General features: G+C 38.9%; 2 protein-coding genes across 4 annotated transcripts; both read right to left on the minus strand.

Moving 5' to 3' along the window:
- Window positions 1-658: 658 nt before the first annotated feature.
- inavab (innate immunity activator b) lies at window positions 659-16,893 on the minus strand. Of its 3 annotated transcripts, none has more exons than XM_026348795.1 (11): window positions 16,644-16,893; window positions 11,643-11,850; window positions 9,643-9,762; window positions 6,823-6,956; window positions 5,155-5,277; window positions 4,834-5,059; window positions 4,613-4,666; window positions 4,109-4,415; window positions 3,169-3,321; window positions 2,297-2,996; window positions 659-1,863 (listed from the first exon to the last, which is right to left on the minus strand). In XM_026348795.1, exons 3-11 carry the CDS (start codon window positions 9,695-9,697, stop codon window positions 1,771-1,773), a joined length of 1,845 nt encoding a protein of 614 aa, XP_026204580.1. In that variant the 5' UTR covers window positions 9,698-9,762; window positions 11,643-11,850; window positions 16,644-16,893; the 3' UTR covers window positions 659-1,770. The 3 variants fall into 3 exon arrangements, with proteins under 3 accessions (XP_026204580.1, XP_026204578.1, XP_026204579.1); XM_026348793.1 differs by having other exon boundaries at window positions 3,169-3,324; window positions 16,644-16,892; XM_026348794.1 differs by lacking the exon at window positions 11,643-11,850 and having other exon boundaries at window positions 3,169-3,324; window positions 16,644-16,892.
- Window positions 16,894-20,886: 3,993 nt separating this feature from the next.
- gpr25 (G protein-coupled receptor 25) lies at window positions 20,887-23,957 on the minus strand. Its single transcript, XM_026346867.1, has one exon. It carries the CDS (start codon window positions 22,781-22,783, stop codon window positions 21,671-21,673), a length of 1,113 nt encoding a protein of 370 aa, XP_026202652.1. The 5' UTR covers window positions 22,784-23,957; the 3' UTR covers window positions 20,887-21,670.
- Between the last annotated feature and the right edge of the window lie 1,050 nt (window positions 23,958-25,007).

A 25,007-nucleotide genomic window follows, 5' to 3' on the forward strand; every position in this document is an offset into this window, starting at 1 on the left:
CCTTCACGTCTTTCAAAATAAAAGCATCAATTCAACAAACGTTTATCCTACTGCAGTGGACACGTTTACATTTACTTAGTGTCTATTTCAGGAGGATTTACAGCATGTAAAAAAAACTAGATTCATGTTACATCATTTGTTTTGTCTTACTATGTAAATGTATCTCGAACAGATTTTCTAGTTTCTATTTTCAGAATGCATTTTATTGACTATTTATCAAAAAGTCCTAACCACAACTGACTGAATAGAGAGACAGACAATTTCAACAATACATAAAGCATTTCTGGAGTTTGGATTAAACACAACAAACTGCTCCCCACCTGACAATCATGTGGCTCATTAGGAGACTTCGCCTAAAACTCATTACATAATTGCCTTATTTCATTAATCCCTTTCTTTTTACGGTTACCTTCATTAAGTACACACCTGTTGGGTGTGCACGCATTGCAGAAAAACAGACCGCAGTGTTAGAACTGAGCATAAGCATGAAGCCTTTTTCACAGCAGACATTTTGACTTCTCATGAAACTCACAGGTGTTACAGATAGCAGTGACGATGGCATCCCAATAAACAACAACAGTGTGTCGTCATTAACAATATCACCTTGATGAAACGGAAGCATCTAAATGTGCCACAGTGGGAATGAATTACATCAAAATGCTCGCAGGAAATGAGTTTTATTTACTCACATTATGCATGAAAACTTAACAAAATGCAAACTTTGTTCTTTATTTACTTCCACAGGAAAACATTTTCACAGATTGGCAGCAACATAGCACATTATTATGTCAACATATCTACTGTAACTGATAAATAAAAGGCAGTAAAAAGAGGCACGTAAGTTAACATGATTGTGGTCTTTTTTATATGACTAGACAGTCTTTACTGCTGATGGATTTTGCAAACCCAGGTCCATTTATTTCAAGTCTGACTTTCCATCGGTCCAATGGTGCAAGTCACAATAAGTTATCACATAAATAGTTTACCATGAGAAACCTGACTGTCTGGAGCTGTACTTGAATTTGTAGTAATTAATTTTCATTCTCAAATGATTTATATTTACATATAACATTATATAGTGTTTTGAATAGAGATCAATACCATTTACGTTAAATTTGTGTTGGTGCTTGCAAAGAGGTTAGTGTCTAATGATCCGCTAAAGGAGTTCATTTAAATTTAAAATGTGACACACTAATAGCTGCCAAACGACAAGACTCTGCTTTTGTCTTAATTTGCTACTGTATCTCATGTATGTTAATATCTAGGTATCAACTATTTGATTAAGCTAGTTAGTAATTCAAATGAACGGGTACAGCCACAGACATGTAAGTATAACGACTTCAAAAGTACACAGTAAAGGGTAAAAATATGGGAAGTTTTTTTAAGCAGCTCAAGTTCATTAACATGGTTACTCAATGTAGGTAACATTACAAACAAAGGTACCTAAAAAGGGATATGATGGTCATTTACAGGGTTTTACAAATGATTATTTCCTTCATACAGAAAATTACCATTTTAAAAGTGAACATCTTTGTCTTGGATACATCCTCCCACTAATCACACATTTTTTATTTGGATTTAGTCTGTTTGTGGGTACAAAAAGCCAAATTTAGTGCAGCACCATGTGATGTGATCAAGTACCTAAAGCAGTTTACCTGACGGCTTTACATTAACGTGGTAGAAAAAACTCCTTCTTGAAGTACTTTGCTTTGGTTTTTAGGGAATTGTTCTAGCTGCAGACTTCAGTTGGCATCTGTGTTTTTTCTCTCTTTACACTTGACTTGCAAAGTGAGATCCATCCTCTCCAACCCAGTGCCTTTTAGTGTCATCTGCAGCTCTTTGGAGATCCCTTCTTTGGAAGACCTAAAACAAAACCAAACAAAAATATGTCTAGAATACTGACTCAATCAATCAGTAAATTAAAACAGTCAAAATGTGATGACAAAGACTCAATTTGGTCAAATGTAAATATACAGTATCTGTAGCTTCTTTTTTACTTAAAGTGGCCAATGATAAAATCCAGGATTTTATCATTGGCAGATGCTTTTGTGCAAAGTACTAGAAACATGCATCTATTTTAAACAAACTGTAAAAAAACACTCATTGTGGTGCTGTCTCATGCTGTTTCAAGGCATTTGCAGTCCTGCCTTAATCAATTTAAAATAGATAAAAGTCTTCCTTATACTATTAATTTAATAAGACAGTTACTTGCATCAGCCTAGTTACTGCATTGTGTCTGATAAACTATTAGTAACTGTTGCTCATATATAAAGTGAAGAATAGTTATTCTGCTTACCTGTTCATGGTACAGTGGATTTTGGTAGTTGGTTGACTCCCGAAAAGATGCGTTTTTCAGCCTGACAGCTCCCTGTCTGTCCAGAGAATGGGACCTGGGGGATCTCAGCTGGCTGCGTCTGTGCCACGACTTGAGCTGTTCATTCACCACATGTTTTGGGAGATCGCTCGGGTGGTAAAGTGGATAGTCCCATTGAGCTGGAGAGGGGGAGAGTCTGATATCAGGAGGCCTCTGTCTTCTCTGGTGGGACATGGCAGAGTCTTGGTAACAATAGTCATATCTGTTGGAGGGACTTGGAGCCCGCTGGGCGTAATAGCTGTGTGTCATGTCCAGATCAGGTGGGTAGAGCATTTCTTTGTTGCAAAAGGCTCTGTGAATAGTTGGGCTGTACTGGGGTCTGGCACTAAGGTAATAGCCAGTGTGTGGGAGGGCTTGAGGTCCATAGCTGCCAACTGGGCTGGAGTGCGGGAATGCAGAATGATGCTTTTTGGGAAAATCACAGGGAGACTCCTGACAGGGGGAGCTGTTGTAAGATGTAAACGAGTGTTCCGAGTTGCTATCCTCAGAGCTAGCATGGCTTCCATAGCTGGCTGCAGGGGAGGGACTCTCCGGTAAAGTTATTCCATATTCAGTCAGACGCCTCCTTGGTCCTCTGGTGCGACCACGGTCTCTTTCAAATGCAGCTTCAGGGTTGGACAACCTGCGCAAATGACAACAATTTTATATAGCAAGTATATTAACCCATCTACTCAGCAAAGAAAAGGCTTTTAAATATGTCTCGTAGTCTCTCTTGAAAATAACAGAATGTGCAAAACTAAATAAATTTGTGATTTGAACAAAATAAATGTACAGTGGGTGTTGTTGGCTGCTACCTGAGGGAGAGCTGTCTGTGTACACGCAGCTCTGGTGTGGAGGGTGTGCTGTTTGACTGAGTGCGGCTCAGCTTCAGATGAGAAAGTTGCAGTGGCAGACCAGATTGTGCTAAGCAAGTCTCCAACGGTGGCAACAATTCAGATTTGGCTGGACTGCTGAAGAAAAGGGCAGCACATGAATATGTTAAATATTGTTTTTCAGTTCATGTTTTCATTCAGTAAAAAGTTTGAAATACTTTAAAACAATCTGTGTTCTATAGTGAATATCCTGATACAAAGAAAGTGTGAAGATACAGCAAAGAAAGAAATTGTAGTCAAGTATGAAGGAGTTTAACATGTTCAAAAAATGACTTTTCACTGTCTCAGAGCTCATTACTGATTTATACAACATGTGTTGATAAATCTATTACAATGTCAAATAAATATGTAATATCACAGTTTAGTTTGTTTTATTAAGACAAAGGGGCTTAAGGGCTCAACCCACTGACTGTTGTAGCATCAAAGCGGCAGTAGGTGGCACTGTTGCACAGTCATGAACATGACTGATAATGTGCATTGCCACACAGGGTAGGAACATTAATGACAAAGTATTTTGTCTAATAGTAACAAAAAGAAAAAGGATAATAAGTGCTGCTTTTGCCTTTTCCAAGCTGTTGTCACTAGAAACAAACACTAGCAACACTAGAAACATGAATTAAAATTCAAAGATGCCCAAGTATTAGTTGAATCAAACAAGCAGAAGTGGAGACTTACTTTTTCCATCTTTTCAAAACAATACACCCAGAACTTCTTCACTCACAAGATTGTTAATGCTACCAAGTACCACAATATCTGTATCTCCACAACGTGCTACATTCCAGTTCCTGTAAAACATTCTTATTTTTCCAAAGCTAAAAACTTGTTGAACAGGAAAGGAGCCATGATGGATGGCCTGTGTCACCTTGTCTTGCTGGAAGAGCGCGATTTCTTGTTCTTCTCGTAAGGTTGGTCGAGACTAGACTCTGTCCAAGGGGAGTGTTGGATGGGAGGAGGGTCGTATATGGGGCTTGAGGTTAAACTCAGTGAAGAGTCATGGTTGGGATGGGGAGAATGACTCGGGGTCAGTGGCAGAGGCTGCGTCACCACAGATGGAGACATATAGGAGCCATCTACAGAGGAATGTGAAGGCACAGGGGGAGGCTGGGGAGGATCTGTCTCTCCTGGACAGGGGAGTCCTGAGGATGGCTGTGATGACTGGCTTGTGACTTCTAAGGAAAAAAGACATTATACAATGTATGGTGTAATTATTTTGAAAATGCTTATGAGAAGCATTTTTTATTTGGTGAAATCATAAGCAGTGTGACAATAGAAAAAGAAATACTTAGTGGTCAAACGAGGAACACTGTACAGTACAAAAATGTATCATGTTCTCATTAACACCATACTTTTCCCTGGTGGGTCTTACCTTCATCTTGCACTACAGAATCAGACAGAGAACTGTCATCAGATGTGCCAAGATCTGAAAAAAAAAAAGAAACAAATGCTTTAATTCATGTATTCAGTATGAAACAATACATTTTAAAAACCTAAGAAAAGCCAAGTACTCTTTTATTGAAATGTTTTCTTTTCAGTTATGACGTGAAAATCTGTGAATTCCCTGAAGTTGCCTGACCGGGCATATCTTACCTGGTTGTGCAATATTAAAAGCAGGGAGTGGTGATGAGCGGCCATGCTCCAGTCGCAGCTGAAAGGCCTTCTCTTGTAGCTGTTTGAGTTTATTCTCTTCTCTCTTGTACTGCTGTAAACGACTCCTCTTAACAGCCTTACTCGGGTGATCCTCCTCGCAGAGCTTCCTGGCTGCCTCGTATATTTTCATCTGAAGCGCCAACTCGGCATCAACTAGAGTGTGTGACTGCAAAACAAAGCATTTGTGGTTCATGTGACATCAGCATCTCAGTGAGGTTCATGTTACTTAAAAATTAAATATTTCAATCTTGCCGTTTCTACCTCTGTTCCTTGAGGGAAACTTTGTGCATCCAGTTTAAAAGCAGCGCCAATGCGTCTGCGAATCTGTGGAGGTTTCTCTCCTGGCAGCAGAGGGTAATCATCTGAAAGTCGCCCTGTCAACTCCTAAACATCATAGACAATGATTAAAATCCAACTGTTCACAAAACAATGTTTAAATGTAAGAAGACAGATATAAGCTTTGCTAAATAAAAATTAAGATTTCACATAAATAAACACTAATAAATCCTCTCAGTTTAGTTGTTCAAATAAAGACAGGCATATCTTTTCAGAGGGTTTATTCAACCATATCTGTGGCAGGTTTGAAATAATGTACAAGTATCTTATTCTGCTCTCCTTGCATGTCGAGGCATATAAGTTCAGAAAAGTTGTTGCATAATTCGATGCGAGCAAAGATTTTCTTTCACGCCACATTCTTTACACTTCACTTTCTCACTGTATCACATATCTCTGTCCAAATCAAACCTATGGATGGAGGATGACAACACTGTAGCTGGTCTAATTAAAGTACAGCCATAAAGCACTGTTACATTTAGTCACTACATGCTAGTCACCTGTACAGACAGACAATAACGTAAGTGCGACCAATGAGTTTATTTGTTCTTTTGTCACTGAGAGGGGAGAGGCATGATGACTCCCATTAGTTCGCCTAAGCCTAAGCATGTCCCAACAGGAGTGCCTAGCCCCAGTGTCAACGGGAAAGAATGATCAGACCTGAGATTTTACCCTTGGGCAACTATGCATAGCAGAGAAACTCCAGAACCTGAGTTTATGTCCAGTTTCGAAATGACTTAATGAGCCTTTATTTGACAGAGTGCAGAGACAGAAATGATTTGGCATGACGTGTGACAAAAGTCTCATGCTGGATTCAAACTCAGGCTGCTATGGGAACATTTAAATTGTTTTGGCCAACTGAACCACTAGGATACCTCTTCAAAAGCTATGATACATTAAACAAAATCCATTGCAGCCACATTGCGTGGCCTAATTTCACTAAACAATATATATGAAAGGAAAGGGATGATGTTTGTTTTCTGCTTAGTGGTAAGAGCCATAAGTACTAATGTCACAAAGCAAAGGAGGACAGATTAAAAGGCACTTTGTTTCCTCTCAGCGGAGTTCCTCATTGGAGATAACCACTATGATATTAAGGCCATGTGAAAGTTAATGCAGACTCATTTAAAAATTTCTCATTTTATTCTCGTCTTCCACGTACATGCAGTAATGCTCCTTCTGAAACTGCTGCTCCAGTCTTTTCTTTGAGTGGGGTGGAAACAGAGTATTTAGAAACTGTAGCCTAGGACTGTCTTTAGATATGGTGTTAATTTTACAGCTCCTCTGTCAGGAAGTATCAACAGATTCAATGATCTCATCTCAAAACATGTGTGGATGGGAAAACATTTAATCCAAACATACAACATTTAGAATTCACCCACATGGCTGAACATGTCTCAGAAATGTCCCCCTAAAATGACATCCTGTATTAAAGATGACGAGTACAGCTTGTCTGATGACGTTACAAGTGTCTAGCTGTATTTTGTCTGAGTACACTGAAGCCCTTATTAACATTTGAATGAACCCAGGTTATCATGATAATCTGAATCATTCTTACAGCTTATTTTGTCTGTTGTTTTGTAGATCATTACTTACAGCTTCTCGGATGCAAACTTTCTTTAGCTCCAGAATGCAGAGCTCCAGCCGGTCTTGGAGAGCCTGGTGTTTGAGCTTCATGGCCCGTGTATGTGTGGTCACATCTTTTGTATGCGTTGTTGGACTGTCTGAGCCTGCGTCACGTATTAGGAAAAAAAAACAAAAACAAAAACAATTTGACTCGTGGGAAGATTTTACTAAATGTAACGATAAAAAAGTAGGAAATTATTAGATAAAAAAAACAATTCCACCCCAAGTATTATACAAAGAAACATAAAAATAAAGAAAAAGCTAATTAGAACTTCAGCCAATGACTTTGTGTCATCCATAAAGTTAACTGATTTACAATAATAAAACAGAAACACACAAAATGTTATGGCATAAAAAATACACAGTACGTACAAAACACAGAGCTGGCATAAATGCTACCTTTACAACACTGAAAGATATTTTAGTCTTTACCGGCAGCTTTTAAAGCATAACTACAAAATACAAACTACAAAACACTGAAATGTGCAGAAAAAAGGCAACTTTAAAGTTCACTGTGTCATGTATATCCATACCTATAGGTTTACTGATGTCATGTATATCTTTGTTTTAAGTCACAAGGTCTCTAGTTTGATCACAGGCCCAAAACATGATCTAGAGAATCTGGTGGAAAAACACAGCTCCTGCCCCCCCCCATCCCCTCGTCATTACCACTGAGGTGCCCTTGAGCAAAGCCCTTAATCCCCAACTGCTCCTGGTGCTGGTGGCCGATAATTTCCCTGAATTAATGGTTAAAGCTGCATCAACTGCATTTAACCATTTATCTGTAATCAATCCTATTCCATGTGTGGACAGTAACATTGCGATAACATTTTACAATGTTATTACAATAAATAGGTGAGTGATGTAAAAATGCTAATGTGTGATCCAGATCCAGACACACTAGCATGGAAAACAAATTGCATTGTGGATCAGGCTGTTTAAGAATATAGGAATATACTAGATTAGCATTAGTGCCTAATGCTGGTGGTGTTTGACATTTGATCTTTTCTAAATCATGTTGTCTCAGTTGAAAACTACACTTTCATTATATCCAGATTACCTGCGGAAGCAGCTACACAATAGATAATTTTACAGATGACATACCTTTTGTTATGTTGTTGTTATTGTTGCTGTCCTTATTGACACTGAAAGTGTGTCAGGATCTTCGTAACTATAAACAATGTGTGAGTGTCCGACTGGTGCTGTCTGTAGTCTTGGTGACTAATGACATTAAGATTAGTCTCAGAGCCGTGGGAGTGGCTTCAGGCAAAATGCAGTGAGCGCCACATACCTTCAGAGATTATTAACAGAATCCCTGCAGGTACTGACAAACATCTGAGGTGCGACAGGAAAGAAGTGCGACAGCACTACAATGGGGGAAAGAATTCCTCTTCCTACAGCGACAGTCCCCCCATTCTCTGCAGTTCGACAATTTCTCATTGTATAGAGCAGACATCACGTGGCTCAGCCAATGAGCAAAGAATGAAAGGCCAGAACTAATGAATACACACTACTGGGGAAACCAGAACTGAAGATAGTGTTAGTATGTAGGACTGAAAGGACAGTGATGACGACCAAATGTGACTACATTTTATTACGTTGATAGCATCACCTTAAAGTGCTGAAATACAATATACCACTAGTCAATCATTACAACTCTAATATTTACATGTATTAAACTGGTAAATGAGCTATATTTTCAGTTTTTGCATAACAACTTTTTTTTTTGTTGTTGTTTTTAACAAAACAGAAGAGATGCACTTGTTTTATCTATTTTTTGTTAATTTCATTGAGAACACGACTGTGCTAAAAATAACCATAAAGTACATGTTCACGTCATGTAATCCTTTACAACTGTATTATGCTTTGACAGGATGTAATTTTGATAATTGATGGGTGAAACACAAGAGTGACCTCACTGCTGCCAATAAAAAGAGACCATTTGTGTCAGAGCAGCATTCACCGGGATTTAGTTTTCCTTTCTTTTAGTAGAAAAAAAGAGAAGTAATCCGTCTCACTGTCGAAAAGACAAAATTTCACTTGAAAAGAAGAAGTTCGACAGATGACAGACCCTACAAGAACAACAAGTCATACTATTTACTTTTATATAAAATGCAATTTAAGCTGCGCCCATGGTGGTTGATAAAATGAAATTACAATGAATTTGAATGAGCAAAGGTTTTCCATTGAAACAGAAACAACTGAAATTCTCTGATGATTTCTTCTGCTAGCAGTGCTGTTCAAGAAGTCTAAAACATAAGTTTTGGAGCATACAGTATTTCTAGTAAAAACATATTCAAAAATGTTAGATGCTTTATTTTTTAGTGAGGATTCCTTACTTTTTATTCCTTATTTTGTTTGCAGTCATGTGAAAGTAGGGGCTGTGATAGGCTGGAGTAGTTCCAGCAAGAGTTTACCGTTTAAAACGGCTCATGGTTTTGTTTTTAAATGAAAATGAACTATAAAGTCAAGAGTGTCAGTGTCAGGCCAGTCCAGTTTTTTTTTAAACCACTTTCAGGTGTCAGGATTCTTGTCGTCATCATCAGTGCAGATTTCTAACATTCAACATTTAATGGAATTAAAAGCCACATCTTGCTGCTGTGAAATACAGTGATGCAACATGATTGCACCCATTTTGCTTATGTGCTCCTTCAAGTTGTCTGGCGTTGCCACAAACTGAGCATTATTTTGAAATGGAGACTTTATGTAACTGCTATGTTGCAGTGAGATTAGTGTTGAGTTCACGAAGAAACAAAATCTGAATATGTATACATCAAAAAACATGTTTACCTGAGTGAAGGATGATGCCACTATCTGTGTCACTGATCTCTCCGTTGCCTTCCATTTAGATTGACGTCCTGTTGTTCTTCTTCAGTGGAGGCAAAGGATAATGTCGACACTCAGCATGTCCTGGGAAGTATTATTCAGTTTTAGCTGCAATCACTATTTTCAAGCTTTTTCATGTCATCACTGAATTTCAGAGTCATAGATATCTTATTTCACTTGGTGCGAGTGTAATTAATAATAACTGATCATTTCTGACAAAGTTTAAAATATCAAAGAAGAAAGATTTTAGGATTACTTCACAATATTTAACTTTCCACATTGTTAATTAATAAAGTAATTATCGTCTTGTGTCAGTGCAGTGTTAGACCTCATGAACTCTCGGCTGCATATAAACCTGAACACAAAATGTTATTATAGGCATTAGCAACACATTAAGAGCCAAAATCCACAGTCCAAATCAACCAGCATTAACATGAGTGTTCCTGCCTATTACATAATGTTGTGACCTGTTGCTTCAGTGATTTAGGTGTGACTTCTCGACTTCACAGTCAGGTGTAGTCACACATACACGTTACCAAGTCTAGGGTGTTTCCTGTGACTCCCTCTTTGTCTCTGATGTCATACGATCGCCATCGTCTCAATCCCTTGGATAAGCAGCTCTGGACGCATGAGCAATGTACACAGCTGGCGTGAAATAAAAACTGCGAGGCGTGTTGGGTCAATTATTAACTACGTGAATACCGGGTTGTGGTGGTGGCTGCATTCCAGCACATGGGGAGGTGAGACTCAGCTAGTGGTGAACTTCTCATTGTCAAGGACTAACTAGATGAAGTTAAGTCCCGAGCTACAACATTTAAATGTTTTTTCAGCCAAGCTGACAACACACACAGATCTGTAAAAAGCCATTATCATCGTGAATATGAGATAAACGTGACACATTGTCCACATGGCTCATATGACTGTGACCGGACGCTTCCCGCCTCCACATCACAGATATGTGACTGCTGGGGTTGCAAAATTAAGATGATGTCATTTATGATGCTACAGCTAGCAGTAACCACAAAATTAGACACAACAATCCTGAAATATCTAAATAGGAAAACTCAATACTTAACAATATTTTATGGAGGCATATTAGTCACTTTTGCTTCATACAGCCTTCAGTAATTCACAACAAACAGGTACAGGCAGTTTCAGATGTTCTGATCCCAAGTCATGCTAATTAACCAATCAGCAAAACCAGTACTTATTGTAGAATGTAGGTACTTTTCTGCAACAAAACACAAAAACACACAATGTACTTGAAAAACTGGTGTCCATTAAAACATCTTGAGATATTTTCAGTTTTCCCATCAATGCACACTAATCCCTGAATTCCCCAGAAAAATCAGCAGGGTCTCATCCTTCCACCCCACATGTCAGGAGTTAAGTTTGATACGGAGGGAACTGAAACTACCAGTCATTTGTTGTACTGTAAATGTGCAGTATCTTGCCATCACAAGACAACACTGTGAAAAGTTGGTATACCAAGCAGTCTAGAACATTTTTCAGGTTTTGTCAGACATCTGTGAAAAACAAAATAAAAAACACACATCTACATCATCTTATATTTACACTTTTCAGTATTACATCTTTTAAACAAACGATTATATATGCAAATACTAAAACGTTATCATGAGCATTCCTTTGTTATTGTATTGCAGAAATTAAGCAAACAAAAATATGTACAAGATGTCCCAACCCTGAAGCTGCCAAGAAACTTTATGAAACTACAAAACACTAGCTGAAGGCATCTTCCCATGATTTTATGTCCAGACAAAATTACCACACCAACGCTGACATACCTTGTATAAATGTCTCAATATAAAATATTAATTTAAAAAAACTATTAACGCGATGACAGGTGTTTCCACAATAGTCCATATTAGCTCAAATTATGAATTAAAAAGATGAACAGTAACTGAAACACTGCCACATGGACAGGACAAGAAAAATCAACTTACTTAATGAGAAATTAGAAAAGCTGTGAAAATCCAAAGAGTGAAAACTTCCCGGTTTGCAGTGAATCTTCTCAAACACCAAGCTGTGTGTGGAGTCTGAACAGGAATGAGAGACTCGCCCACTGAGAGTTTGCTGTCTACTGAAGAGGAGTGGCCTCATACAGAGAGGGCTGAGTATCATGTAGCTCAGTTCCTGTCCCGAGGTTTGAAACTGTGTCAGAAACAATGTTCAAGATACTGAGAAATTAATATCAGTATGCTGATAAATGGGTGGTGGAAACCTAACAAAAGCACTATATCATTAAGAAAAAGACTACAGAGTAAGCTACACCTTGACAAATATGAGCTACAGAACATAATGTCAATTTTAACCTATTCATTAATTTGTTGACTGTTTATTGTGAACAAGCAATTATTTAAGCAAAACTATGAAAACTCTGATCAAATGAGCAATCTGAAGACATCATATGGACAGTTGTATTTGGCTTTACTATTCTGACATTTTTAGACCAAACAATTAATTGACAAATAATGTGACAGACAAATATTAATCAGCTGCCACTCTAGCCAGGATTTCCACCTAATGTTTGTAACCAACACACTTAAACACCGGTTTAAGGTTTAAGTGTTCGCTGTTAAACCTCAACCACGGTAATAGGACAATTGCCAAGGTTTCTAACTTCTAAGCATGAATAAAGTCAAACATCGTTTACAGGTGAATCTTGACGAGACTCACATTCTCGACTTGTGTTTCCTCTCAGTGTGCATGACCAATCAGTGCTGTGTACTGTGACAGTGCTGCCCAGTGCATATCTACTGCCATCACCTGGTTGTTTAAAATGTTGCTAATGCAAAAATAATGATCAGGTATCATCTTTTTAATTCACTATCTTGAGATTTTCATATAGTAGCCTCACTACTTCTCTGTCTACTTCTAGACCGCAAATGCAGAGGCCATTTTTGTTTCCACTGAAAAGAGTGAAACACATGGCCATAGGTTAGTCTGCATGATTTACAGACACCCAGAATCAGCACCTGCTCTGAAACTGCATGGTTCGCATTCATTCTGAATCTTAATATTCATTTTGGCTTTCCAGGAATGTCGGTGCTCACACACTCTGACAAAAGGTCCAGCAATTCCCAGACGCACAAGAATCAGATGTCAGATGACATGGCACCGAGAAACCAGAAGCTACGGAACGAAAAGATATCAGGTTCTGTGACTTTAAACATTTAGCCTGTATGCTAGTGGACACACTTCAAACACAACAGACAAGTACAAAGTAATCAATTAGCTGACTGGTTTAAACTGAGACTGCAGCAATAATTTTAATTCATTCTTAGGTCAGTCTTAAGTTTTCAAAATGTGAACCTTTCTACCTTTTCAGTCTTCACTGATGGCAAACAGAGTACCCTCTATAAAACAAAACATTTTATTTCATAATCCTGTATACATAAGTTTAATAATAATCCATGACTGAAACCAGACAGACATGACAGCTGATGGTTCACAAAAGAATATTGATACTGGCTTAACAGATCAATATCAGTGGATATATTGTGAAATACCAGCCTCATCACACCAGCTTCATGCTTATAAACTGAAGATTTCAGGTGGTTTCCCAAGTCAAGCAGGACATGCTGCAGGTGCATTAAAGGTGATTTAACCCATGAGTCTAACCTCACCATCAGCTGGTTTCTCTTTAAGACACTAATAAAACAAAAATCTACAAAAAGACATACACACACTGTTTCTGCTCTCTAGTTTAAGGTGTGCCGGTCGCTGAAATCTCCTTAAGGACCTGCAGACTCTTGACTATACTTGAGTTACTTAAAGCTAGGATTATTCATTAACCCGTAGTTTAACACATTTTTTTTTACCTCAAGCCTAACTACACATATTTAGTTTAAGACCACAAAACCTTACATGTGTAGCATTTAATTTTTACTCTGCCATCACCTTCATATAACACATAGTTAAAAATAATATGCTCTTATTCACCATATGATAATTTGAGAGCTGTAGTTAGTGAACTGTACTGCATCATATTGTCCTAATAAAACTTTACAAAATAACTAAAACACCTTGTATGCAGCACAACCTGTAGCTGAACAGTTTGAAGAAAAACTGAATACTGTAAGATTCATGAAGGAAGATTTAATGCTCAGTTTAGCTAGGTGTACCCATAAACTGGAAACTGCACGTGTATGTAAGGAAAAGCTGACGTGAGGGATAACAGCTACCACTGACCAGCGCCTGTATGGTTAACAGGATTAAAGAGCAAAAGCAGTGCCTTGTGTAAACAGGCTGCATAACTAACACTCTGATTACCGCAAATCAGATAGACGGGAAGTGCAGAAAGGCAAATGAATAACAATCTTCACTGACTGTAGGTTAGTTGGTCATACTAACAGGGTAGGTGCTTTACTGAGAGAGAAATGTGAAATGCTCAACATGTTTTAAAATCTGGTTGGACAGAATAAAGTGTGATGTTCCAGTAATGAAATGAGTTCTATCACATGTTTTACCTCTTAATGAAATTTCACTGACCGTGCAGTAAAGTGTGATGACTAGTTCAGCAACTTCCCACTTGCACAATACAGATGATTAGTGTTGAAGTAACCAGTTGGTGGATGTCATGGCTGGTTTATATGAACCAAAAGTCCATGAGAGACAGAGAGTGTGCTTTGTCTGGGCGACACAGCAGCTGGCATAACAAATTCTTTAAATGTTCTTGAGTCCTTTCATAAGTGTACAGCTAGACTACTCCTGCTGCATGTGGAGTCATCAGCTGCTAGTGGATCACATATTTTCCCTTCTTACTTCGTTCACCAGGCGTTAATAGATTATTTACCGTAATGATGCTCTAATCAAGGAGGTGTCTGTAAAGTTGCACTAATGTGCAGCAAAGTTTTAAAAAGGAATTGACAGAAGTCTTGAAGCTGCTGTGCTCCCTCCCGCCTCCCTTTGCCTGCAGTCAACTTTAGGCAAAATCTTCCCTAAAGGCTCTAATTGAGTATAATAAAGATGTGAAGTAATACTTTATGTGTCTCTAATAAGCACATGGGCAGAAACGTGTGTGTCTCATATGAATTACTGAATTATAAGTTTGTGCACCACCAACTAAATCATGGCCTATTCCAAACTGTGACCGAGCCTCAGACTGTGGCTGAAACTGAACAAGCTAAAACACATCAACATCATTTCACAAAGAGAAATTTATGCTTTCTTTAAGTAGCTTTAAAATCCGGGTGGCCTACACTGTGTGATAGTTCTATACTGTACATACACTCAGCTGGCAGTCTGTTAGGGACACCTACTTAAGGCCATCTACAAGTGCTGCCCCCCCCCCCCCCCCCCCCGCATTTTATGAGTCTGATAATGTTGACATTTTACTTGAAACTGTTTCAAAGAGGCGTTGATTCAAGATTCACGAAGATGTAGTTCATGCTGGTGTGAGTGTGAATGGTTTGTGTCAACCCTGTGATACACTGACAACGGGTACAGGGTGTACGACTGTGTGGCTCTGTCCCAGTGACAGCTGGGACCACCCCAAGCCCCTCCATGACAGAGAAATGTTTCTGTAATTTTACCAAAACTCACTGATGAAGCTTGGACAAAATAACAATATCTGTCAGCAGAACAACTGAACAGTGACATAAACCACATCTTCCAACAAAAGTTTAACCTCATCACCTTCATGTAGCAGTATTTATTGCAGGACTCTTGTAAGAGACTGTATTATTTTAACATTGTTGTATTTAGTAAACTGCCCACTATTCTTTATGAGCTTGTTCAAGCTCTTTGTCGATCAGACTAAGAGCAGTCAAACACTAAACATTATAAACAAGACTCAATACACATCTTTATAGATAATTTTTTAAATTGCTGTGCATTATTTTGTATAGTTTTGTCCGAAATGTGGTTTTATATCATTTATACCAAAAGGTAACTTAATTAAGATAAGGTTTTGTGGGTTTGGGCACTTTACTGCACAGCATGAGTTTGGCCACAGGCAGGTCAGTGAGGTTACACCACCTCTGTCCTCCTGCCCCAGGTCAATGCTCAGGAATGTGAAACCAGAAAAAAAAAATTCAATGCACAAAAAAACTACAAACTAATTGGGGACTCAACAGAGGAAAACCTCTGTGGGACTTAAAGACAAAATGATCACTGTTTAATAAGTCTCCTTTGGAACATTTTGGAAATGATGTGCGGAAAAACATAAAGTAGGTATAATGTAAAACTACCATTGTATAAGAGTGCATGCAAGACAGCATTACATATGAATTGAATTGTTCCTCTCAGAAATGCATTTACTGAAGTGCTGCACTTTTCTACTGAAAGAGGATGTTGCAGGCGCATCACTTCTCTGCTGGTCATTGCAGGCAGATCTCTCATTTACAAACAACTGAGTTATCTAGACAGAAAGTCCAAGTCAGACTTACTGTAGAAAGAAAAAAGACAAAAACGGAGTATATCATTTCTCTGTGGGAGGGTTGCATTTACCGTGATTACTGCAGACGCACTAATGCAATAAGACTCGCACACTGAAGACAAATGGCACATCAAGCCTGACCAGCCTGTGAACCGGGCTGTGAACCGGGCTGTGAACCGGGCTGTGAACCAGGCTGTGAACCGGGCTGTGATCGGGCTGTGAACCAGCCTGTGAACCGGGCTGTGACCGGGCTGTGAACCGGCCTGTGAACCAGCCTGTGACTCGGGCTGTGACCGGGCTGTGAACCAGCCTGTGACTCGGGCTGTGATCGGCCTGTGAACCGGGCTGTGACCGGGCTGGCACCCTCAGCTCCGTCATGCTGCAGGGCCTCTCTCCGCTTTAACTCTCTCTCCGCTGGTCACATTTCCCCCCCAACCCCAGACTCTCTCACGTTGTTTGTGCTCAGAGAGAAGTGAGTTCACCAGCACTAAGTTAACAACGCACAAACATGCTAAACACGTAGAAGATGTCTTATAATGCCATTTATTTTTTTTTTTTATCTTACCTTAGAAGCTAGTTAGCAGAGTTAGCTAGCACCGTGCCTCATCTGCATCCATACAATCTGATCCATTGGCTCACAGTGTCCCAGGTTGGAGCTGGAAAGTTTATTCTTACATTGACAAAACAGCTGGAAAAAAAACAACACTACGCCGTCGAGGTGCTGCACTGCGGTGTAAACGAGTGAATAAACGGAAGTACGATCATTAAACCTCGACTTTTACTGCCCAAGCCAAACTTTTTCTAGAGGCTGCTTCTACAGCTCTGTTAAGTAAAGCAGTGCTGTGCTGCCTTCACGTGCCGTCGAACATATGGACGAGCTAGCAACAGGTATCTACCGCGGTAAGCGTGTTTTCGTAACTTAACTTATATTATATGTTATCAAGTAAACAATGTCAACACCACCATGGTGAAGCAGCAATTTAGGGACTTTATTAATATTTAATTTTAAGCTAACAGGCCGACCTATGTTGTTGAGTTACAGGCTGTTTAACGCGACAATCACTGTAATGTTATAAACTACGAGCTTAATACGAGCTTGTGAACGCAGCACTGGCTATCCTCCTCTCCGCTGCTGTGCGGGTGGTTTACGGGCAGAGATGATTCACATCCGTGTGGATCGACCGTGTTTGCTACTTATTCAGAGGTATTTGACGTCAAAGCAGCGTAACTGTTTGTCTAATGTGGACAAAGTTAGTTTTTTTTTATTATTGGACGGCAGGTTTTGAAGTAGCCCGATTTTTAGCATTGTGTCGTGTTTTGCCACAGCCGCTAGAGGTCAGCAGAGGGTCACACAGTACATACTTGTACTTCTACCACCTCATACACTTTATGGTCAGTACATAAAAAAATGAACAGTACTATGAAAAAACACGAAACATGACAAGAAGTTATGTCACTTCCCTGAAATGATAATGAATCATAAAAAACTAATGACCTTTATTCACTTCACTATTATACTACTGTATACTAATCTGATAAACTCACCAAAAACCCAATGACATCCAGATAAAATACATTACTGATGTAATACTGATGTAAGTTAACGTTGTGTTTCCTATTTGGTAATTCTGATCAATTGTGTTTTAATTAGTGGAAAATTATATTTAGGTGGCATAGTAACTCAGTGACTGTCCTCCATACTTTCATTTAATCACAGCAGGTTTTTCACTGTGATTTCATTTGAAATATTCTTCCAAATTTCTGACTGACAGAGGGTGAGGTCCTTATGTGACACTTAACACAGTTTATCAGTCCTTCCTTTTGGTTAAAGAAACCTGTAGCAGATACAACATCAAACCACGTGTCTATCAGTGGGTTTGTTTTCCAGGTAAATGGTTGTTGCCTGTACCCTGAAATGTGCTCTTTTGATGAGCTTTAATGATTTTTAGTTTTAGGTACAAATGGTCTATGGTTTGGTAAGGTTTAGTAAAAACCTTAAGGGCAGTCATAAAATGAAATATCTATATAAGTATATGATTTTACCTTGACCTTCTTTGAGAGTGCAGCACATGCTGAGGATATGAAGTTAAGTTTTAAAGAAAAAGGAAACCACAGCCAATCATATGATCTGAGAATTGCAGCCTTGGTGTGATCTGTGCGGACGTACTACATGTTGGTGGTTCAACGGTGAAAAGTAAACACAGTATTTATCCCCAGTGTGCAGTGCTACTGTGCCTCCATCTTCAAGGCAGCTGTGGCTAAAATAATGATCAGCAGAAGCAGAAGCACAAGTACAGAGGAGTCAGCAAATGTAGCATAATATAATCTAGTTAGCCACCATCAGCTGGGCAGCCCAGACCGATTACTAGACACCAACATATGTCCTACCTCTAGCCGAACCTGCACCTTTTGTTATTACATTTTCTTTTGTTTATTTTACATTAATTTACATGTCACCTCTAATTGTAATTACATGACTTTTTTTTTCAAGTTGAAAGCAAGTTCGCATATCGAGGAGCATGACTAATATTGTCATCGAAATCTGAGTTTTGTAATGAGATGGTGTCAACCATCGAGGCGCTGTGAGAACCTCATGAATTTGTTGTCTCACCATTAACAGGAATAGAAACTGAGTGTTAGCCTTGATGTAGGAAAAGTCTGGGTACCAAGGTGAGACCTTTCATTTTGTGTGTGACTGGCTCGCACATTGACCACCCTGTCGTTAAATTGTCAAAGAGAAAACTGAATGTAGACTTTCACAGGCCACTTATACATACACTTCAATAAATACATGAACAATAACTATTAAATGTTTCACATTTCCGTGCTATTTAAAGCGTACAGGAAATATGAAATGAATTATTTCACGTAATTCATGTAATTCTAGAGTTAAATAATCATCCATTAGCCTAGACGGGGCTGAAAAAGTGGCTGTAAATTTAATTTATATAATACATTTGCCAACAATTGCATTTTAATATTCTTGACTTTTAACACCATTATAGAAGAAAGAATCTACTCAAAACATGCAATTAAATTCTGAACTGACTTAGACACCCAAGCCCAGACGGCTGCCAACTTTGGAAAAATAAATGAGCTGCATAAAAACAAAAGTGAATCTGCATATTTTCCCTTTTTGTTTGTGAGATGGTTCTTTTTTTTTTTTTTGCATACCTAACAGAAATAAGTAGCTGCTGGACATTACTTTTCTTGCAGTGTTGGTGGTCTAGAGTGTTCTTGCGCAATTGACTAATTCAGATTACACTGAATTAGTGTGTGTTTAAGCGTGTCAAACTTGTCAACTTGTCAATTGCTATCCATTAACACGTTTAACTGTAAAATAAGCACAGAACTTCTGTAATGAATATAAAACAAAAGGTGGATACAGACATAAATGCATCAGGGTTTTGGGTGCGTGTCCTTCAGTTGTTTACTCATGGTGAGCACGTCATGTCACATGTGTGTTTCTAAAAAAAAAAAGAAAACTAACCACTTGGAGATAGATATCACATTTCTATTGTTCATGCACATGTGTTTTTAAAATAATGATGTTGGCAGTCATTGTAAAAATCATGACTACACTACAGAACACGGTGAGACCACTCAAACAGTGCTGTAAGACAAGGTCACGGTGCCCTAAAAACAACTTTTCAGGAGCTGGGAAATTCCTGACCTCATGCACGCACCACAGCCTGGCACCTAACCTGGTTTACTTAATTATGAAACTGTCTGATTCATAACACATATACAATAGAAAAACAAGTGGGCACTCATGAACATTTGAACTTTCAGATACCAGTCTTCCCTGATACTTTTATGTGAATACCTTTGATTTCTGAGAAGTTACATTTGACACTGAGCATCACCCGAGAGACTGGAGCTCAGGAAAATGTTTGTGCACACACACGTTTTGCACGTACTCATTTTCTCAGGGGATATCACAGATCTGAGCTGTCAGTTGTTTACAAGCTGTAAGCTACAAGCAGCGGCCCCGGGAGCTTTTGCTGAATGTATTTTTTTAACAAACCTCATGAAGCAGTACTTCAAGTTGCCTCCTTTCATGTCGAAGAGTGACAAAGACTACCCTCTTCCACATAAAGCTGTTGTTTCGTGCTGCAGTCGTCTGCATTGGTTATAGTTTGTCAGTTCAGTGTCAAATAAGTGTTACTTGTTCCTCGCCCTTGTCCTTTCTGTGCTTGTTTTTGTTTTGCAACTCACATGCAGAAGTGGCCATTTATGAGCTCTATTTCACACCTCCCATGAACTTTTACAGAAGACTAATGTATAATATGTTTTTTTATTATTGCCCTCTGTTTGCACTTTGTGATGCCAAGAAGATGATGAGCAATATCAGTCAAACCACTCGTGGTGAAACAGTTACTGGCAGACTTAAAAGAGAATATGACTTTTTTTTTTCTATCAAAGCCTTAATGAGTGCAACTGAGTTTTTATAAAACAAAAAAAGAAAAAGCAACTATACTGTACTATTATCTTCATTGGGGAAGTTCCAGTTGTTCCAGTTTCTTTGATGCAGGTCAATAAATTAATGGAAATACCACAAAAAACTCATAACTAATAATTACTGTTTAACATTTAACCTGAGCACAGAGATTAGAAGTAAAGCCGCGCCTTGCCGCGCCTTGGTAGCCGAATGGTTACAGCTCATGCCACATAACTGCAACAATCCTGATTTAGGTCTGGCCGAGGACCTTTGCTACTCGTCATAGGCACCTCTCTTCTCCCATGTTTCCTGTATAACTATCAAATAAATGCAAAAATGGCAACATATTAACTCAAACTCTACCATGTTCATGAAATTTTGCATTTATATTTATTGCAGTCTTAATTTCACATAGCTAGAAATTCGGGTGGTGCATTTACATCAAATTAGCCCAACAGCAACATTGCAACTCAAATGTAATTAGCTTCTGTATATTATGTTGTGTCATGTTATATCTCTTTATAGTATATTGCCAAAATATCATAAAAATTAAATTAGAAGCTTTTATCTTCCCTCACACAAAAATAGTTTTCTTACACATTTTATTTTAGAAGTTTAACTGAATTATCACAGCAATATATACATTTTATTTTGCCAACATGTTAGAAGTCTTGCCTTTAATATTTGGAAAATAAAAAGCAGAAAAACATACAAAGTAAAGTCTGTTGTGTTATAAAGGTTAAAATCATATTAACACCAGTAGACTCACACAGTTTACTGTAGTAATGCTGCAAAATTTCCATACAAACTTTACGTTACTTTGTTTTTAATATTTGTACTAATCAATAATCAACACAGACCAGTGAATACTCACACATATAGTAAACAGTATATTAACACTAATGACCATATAGGTGCGTAGAAACAATATAAACAGCGTGTCCAATATTTATTTTAAAAAAGCTAAATGAAGATTGAAAAATGAAAAAGGAATTGACATTCTTCCAATAACTCAAAATGCAACTTCTGTGTGGTTTTACTTCACATTTAAAAAACAGCTGTCACACATCATCTGAGAATCTTAAAACAAGTTTAAACAACAGCTCTGATACCTGTAAGGTTAAAAATAACCGTCTGTCTGTCTGATCTTCCTACTCAAGCTGAAACTGAGTTCTCCCACCAGTTGCTGCGAAGCTCTCTGAAGTGCCATTGTTGGTGAAAGAAGCTGAAGAGTTGTAGCTCTGCAGTAACTTTGGATTTCCCATAAAGGTCTTGCACAGGGTCTCAGCTCGTCGTCTGAATTGGTGGTCCAGGAAAAAGTAAATGGCTGGATTCACGCAGCTGTTGAGGAACGCCAGGCAGCCTGAGATGAGGAGCCCATTTATTTGCCATGACTGAGTTTCACAAGTCAGTCTAGCATTTAAGAGCTGTGAGCCAATTATAATGACTTTGAAAATGTTGAATGGCAGCCAGGACACCACAAAGGCCACTATGATTGAGAGGACCATCTTGAGGGAGTGTCTGCGGCGGGCATCAGCTCGTGGGTTTACAGTAGCAACACAGTGCTTGTTGAGGTGCCCGATAATGGTGCCATAACAGAGCACAATGATTAACACGGGAAAAACAAAGGTGAGCAATACCATGGTCAGGCTGAGGCCAAGAAAAAAAGGTGAGTTGTCTTCTTCCATACAAAACAACTTGTCATCAAACTCCTCCACTCTTCTGTACAGCAGAACAGGGATACCCATCACCAGGGAGCACAACCAGACTGCAGCACAACAGGCCTGTATGCACAGACTGCTCCTCAGGTACCTCGAATCCATCAGTTTCACCACAGCTAGGTAGCGATCAACACTCATGCACGTGAGAAAGAAGATGTTGGAGAAGCGGTTCACAGCAATTACGTAGCTGCTCAGCTTGCACAGCAGATTCCCAGCTGGCCCGAACTCCCACTTGCCGTGCTGGCTGGCGGATGTGGCCCACAGTGGCAGGGTGAGGACGAAGACAAGGTCAGCCAGGGCCAGGTTGACAATGAAGGTGTCCACCAGTCGCCTACTTCTCCTGCTTTTGCTGCAGACCACCAAGACAACAAACAGGTTGCCCAAAAAGCCCATAAAAAATATGAGGTAATAGACTGTAGGCAGGAAGATGTTGGAGCCATGAAGCTGTGGGATGATACAATCCACAGCAAATTCTAGGCTAGTATCATTGTCACTGTCGCTGTAGTTGTAGTCATTAACTGCATAATCAGTGTAGTCATCCATTCTGACAGAGCACGGAGAGACTCTGCAGCACAGCTGCTGTAATGTGGCGGGGAAGTTAATCTGAGCATGTCAACAGGCGCCTAGTTGATATTACATGTGAAACCACAGAGAAAATAGAAATCCTTCTTTCAGCTCTCTTCCTCTTACCTCTCAGCACTGTTCAGTTAGACTTGCTGTCTCCCTCTGTATCTTGTCCCCATGCGATTTAAGTGGCTCAGAAAGGGCTAAATATTTCTTAATTGTGAAGTTTACAGATGTTGAACATTGGTGTTAGGGTAATAGCTTGATGAGAAGAAGAAGCTGTAATATACATTTTTTGACAGCCTCTGTGGTTTATCCCAGCTGTATGATGACTAACAGAGAATCAATACAGTTCTTTTGCACTACTTTGTTGAAGTATTAGAGGTCTACAAATGAGTGTGAAGTTGTAGCTATTTGAAATGTTGAAATGTGCAAAATCCCCTGCTGCAAATGACTTTAATGCAAATGTTCGCATGACATGACATTATGTGGCTACGCCGTAGGTGTTTGCTCACACGAATTATTACAGATAAAGTGTAAACACAGAGAAGGACAGATTCACACCTCGGAAAGTTCAGCACAATCTGCTTCTCTGTCTCTTGTTTCACGTTTCGTTTGATTGTGTAGGCGAAGCGTGCGACCAGCAGAGGGCAGTTACGATTTACTTCTGTTTACATGGGCTGACCTCCTGCCTAAATTGAGACTGGCTGTGGTTTTTGAGCAAATCTCTTGATCTGTACAAGGAAGTACAGAGAAAAAACATGTTTATTGCTCAAGCCAGGTACCAGCAGGCTTTTGAATAAAAACAATATATTTACTTGTGGTTTAAGTATATGTAGTATACGACCTACATGCAGTAGCTGTTGCTTCATTTTGAAATTGCAGTATTTGTAAAGCTATGCAAAAAGAAATGTGTATTAACCTATTCATAGCAATGATAATTTAATTTGTTTGTTGATTGTACAAATATGAGCATGCATCATTTATCTGTGAGATAAAACAATGTGATACATTAGATTATTCCTAAATACCACAACAAGCTCCAACGGTAACAGAACAGATACTAAATTAAATTGTTTTGTCAACTACTGTTCAGGATAAGCATTCAATCTCATCTTAGGTAAAACTTAATAATACACATGTCCGTCTCACTGGTCAAGAAACTACACTTCATTCAGTCCACCTTAATAATAATTTTTGTAGAGGCTGGGATCAGCACTGTCTCTCTGTGCACAAACTAATTGATTAGATTGTAGCCAACAGTTAAACGTAATGTGCACAATGTGTCAGGGATGATCCCGCTAACACTCTGCTTCTGTTTCTCTAACGGTAGTTTAACTACTCAGTATCTGTTGTATGTCTTCCTCATTTCCTCTGTTGCTTTTCTGAGTTTTGGGGAGTTTTTCTTTGTCCAACTGAGGGTTTGAGGATGGAGGTTGTGCTGCGTGTGGTAAAAATTGTAAAGCCTTTCAGAAAATGTGTGATTCTGGGCAGGACATATATGGTTTATATAACTATATTCCATCTTGACAAATAGCTTAAAACTCAAAAGGACAACACTAGCAAAAATCAGTTTTATACATTGCAGACCTGTAGTTTGAATATCTATTGTTAGTAATACAGTGTTAAAGCAGTGAAAAAGCTGTTTTTCATTATCAGCTACCTATCATCTGATGTCAAAACCCATCCCTACCACCGAAACCAAGCAGGAGCAACCTAAACTGTAGCTGTAGCTCACCCATACCACATACTGTACAGTACAAGTTTCTGTTTTTTCTACAGCTGCAAGAGCTTTTATCAGATTTCATTTAATGTCTCATCGACACTTAGGAAAAGATAATATTAACTGACAAGGCAGAGAAAGCTTCGCCGGCCACAGCCATTGTTACGACTACTTCCTCAGGAGAGAATAGAGCTGAAAAGCTGTGCTCCACTCTCTTACACTGGTCAAACACTCCTTTACTTTATAGTGTCAAGGTGATGTGAGAATATACTCATCACAGGACAGAATCCTGTCAGCGCCCATTGTTCGGTTTGACGTCGTTCTCCCTCATGCTTAGCTGTACCTTTTCCTTTTATAAAGTTTTTAATTATTTCTTCTGCATTCTTGCTGCTCTGTCAGTGGAACGCTACATTCCTCTCCTCGAATAAGTGCTGTCTCACTCCAATTGAGCAGAGTAAATGTGAGAGCCAGTGAATGGAG

This window comes from Anabas testudineus, chromosome 5 (genome assembly GCF_900324465.2).
Source record: "Anabas testudineus chromosome 5, fAnaTes1.2, whole genome shotgun sequence".
In the NCBI taxonomy this organism is placed as follows: Eukaryota; Metazoa; Chordata; class Actinopteri; order Anabantiformes; family Anabantidae; genus Anabas; species Anabas testudineus.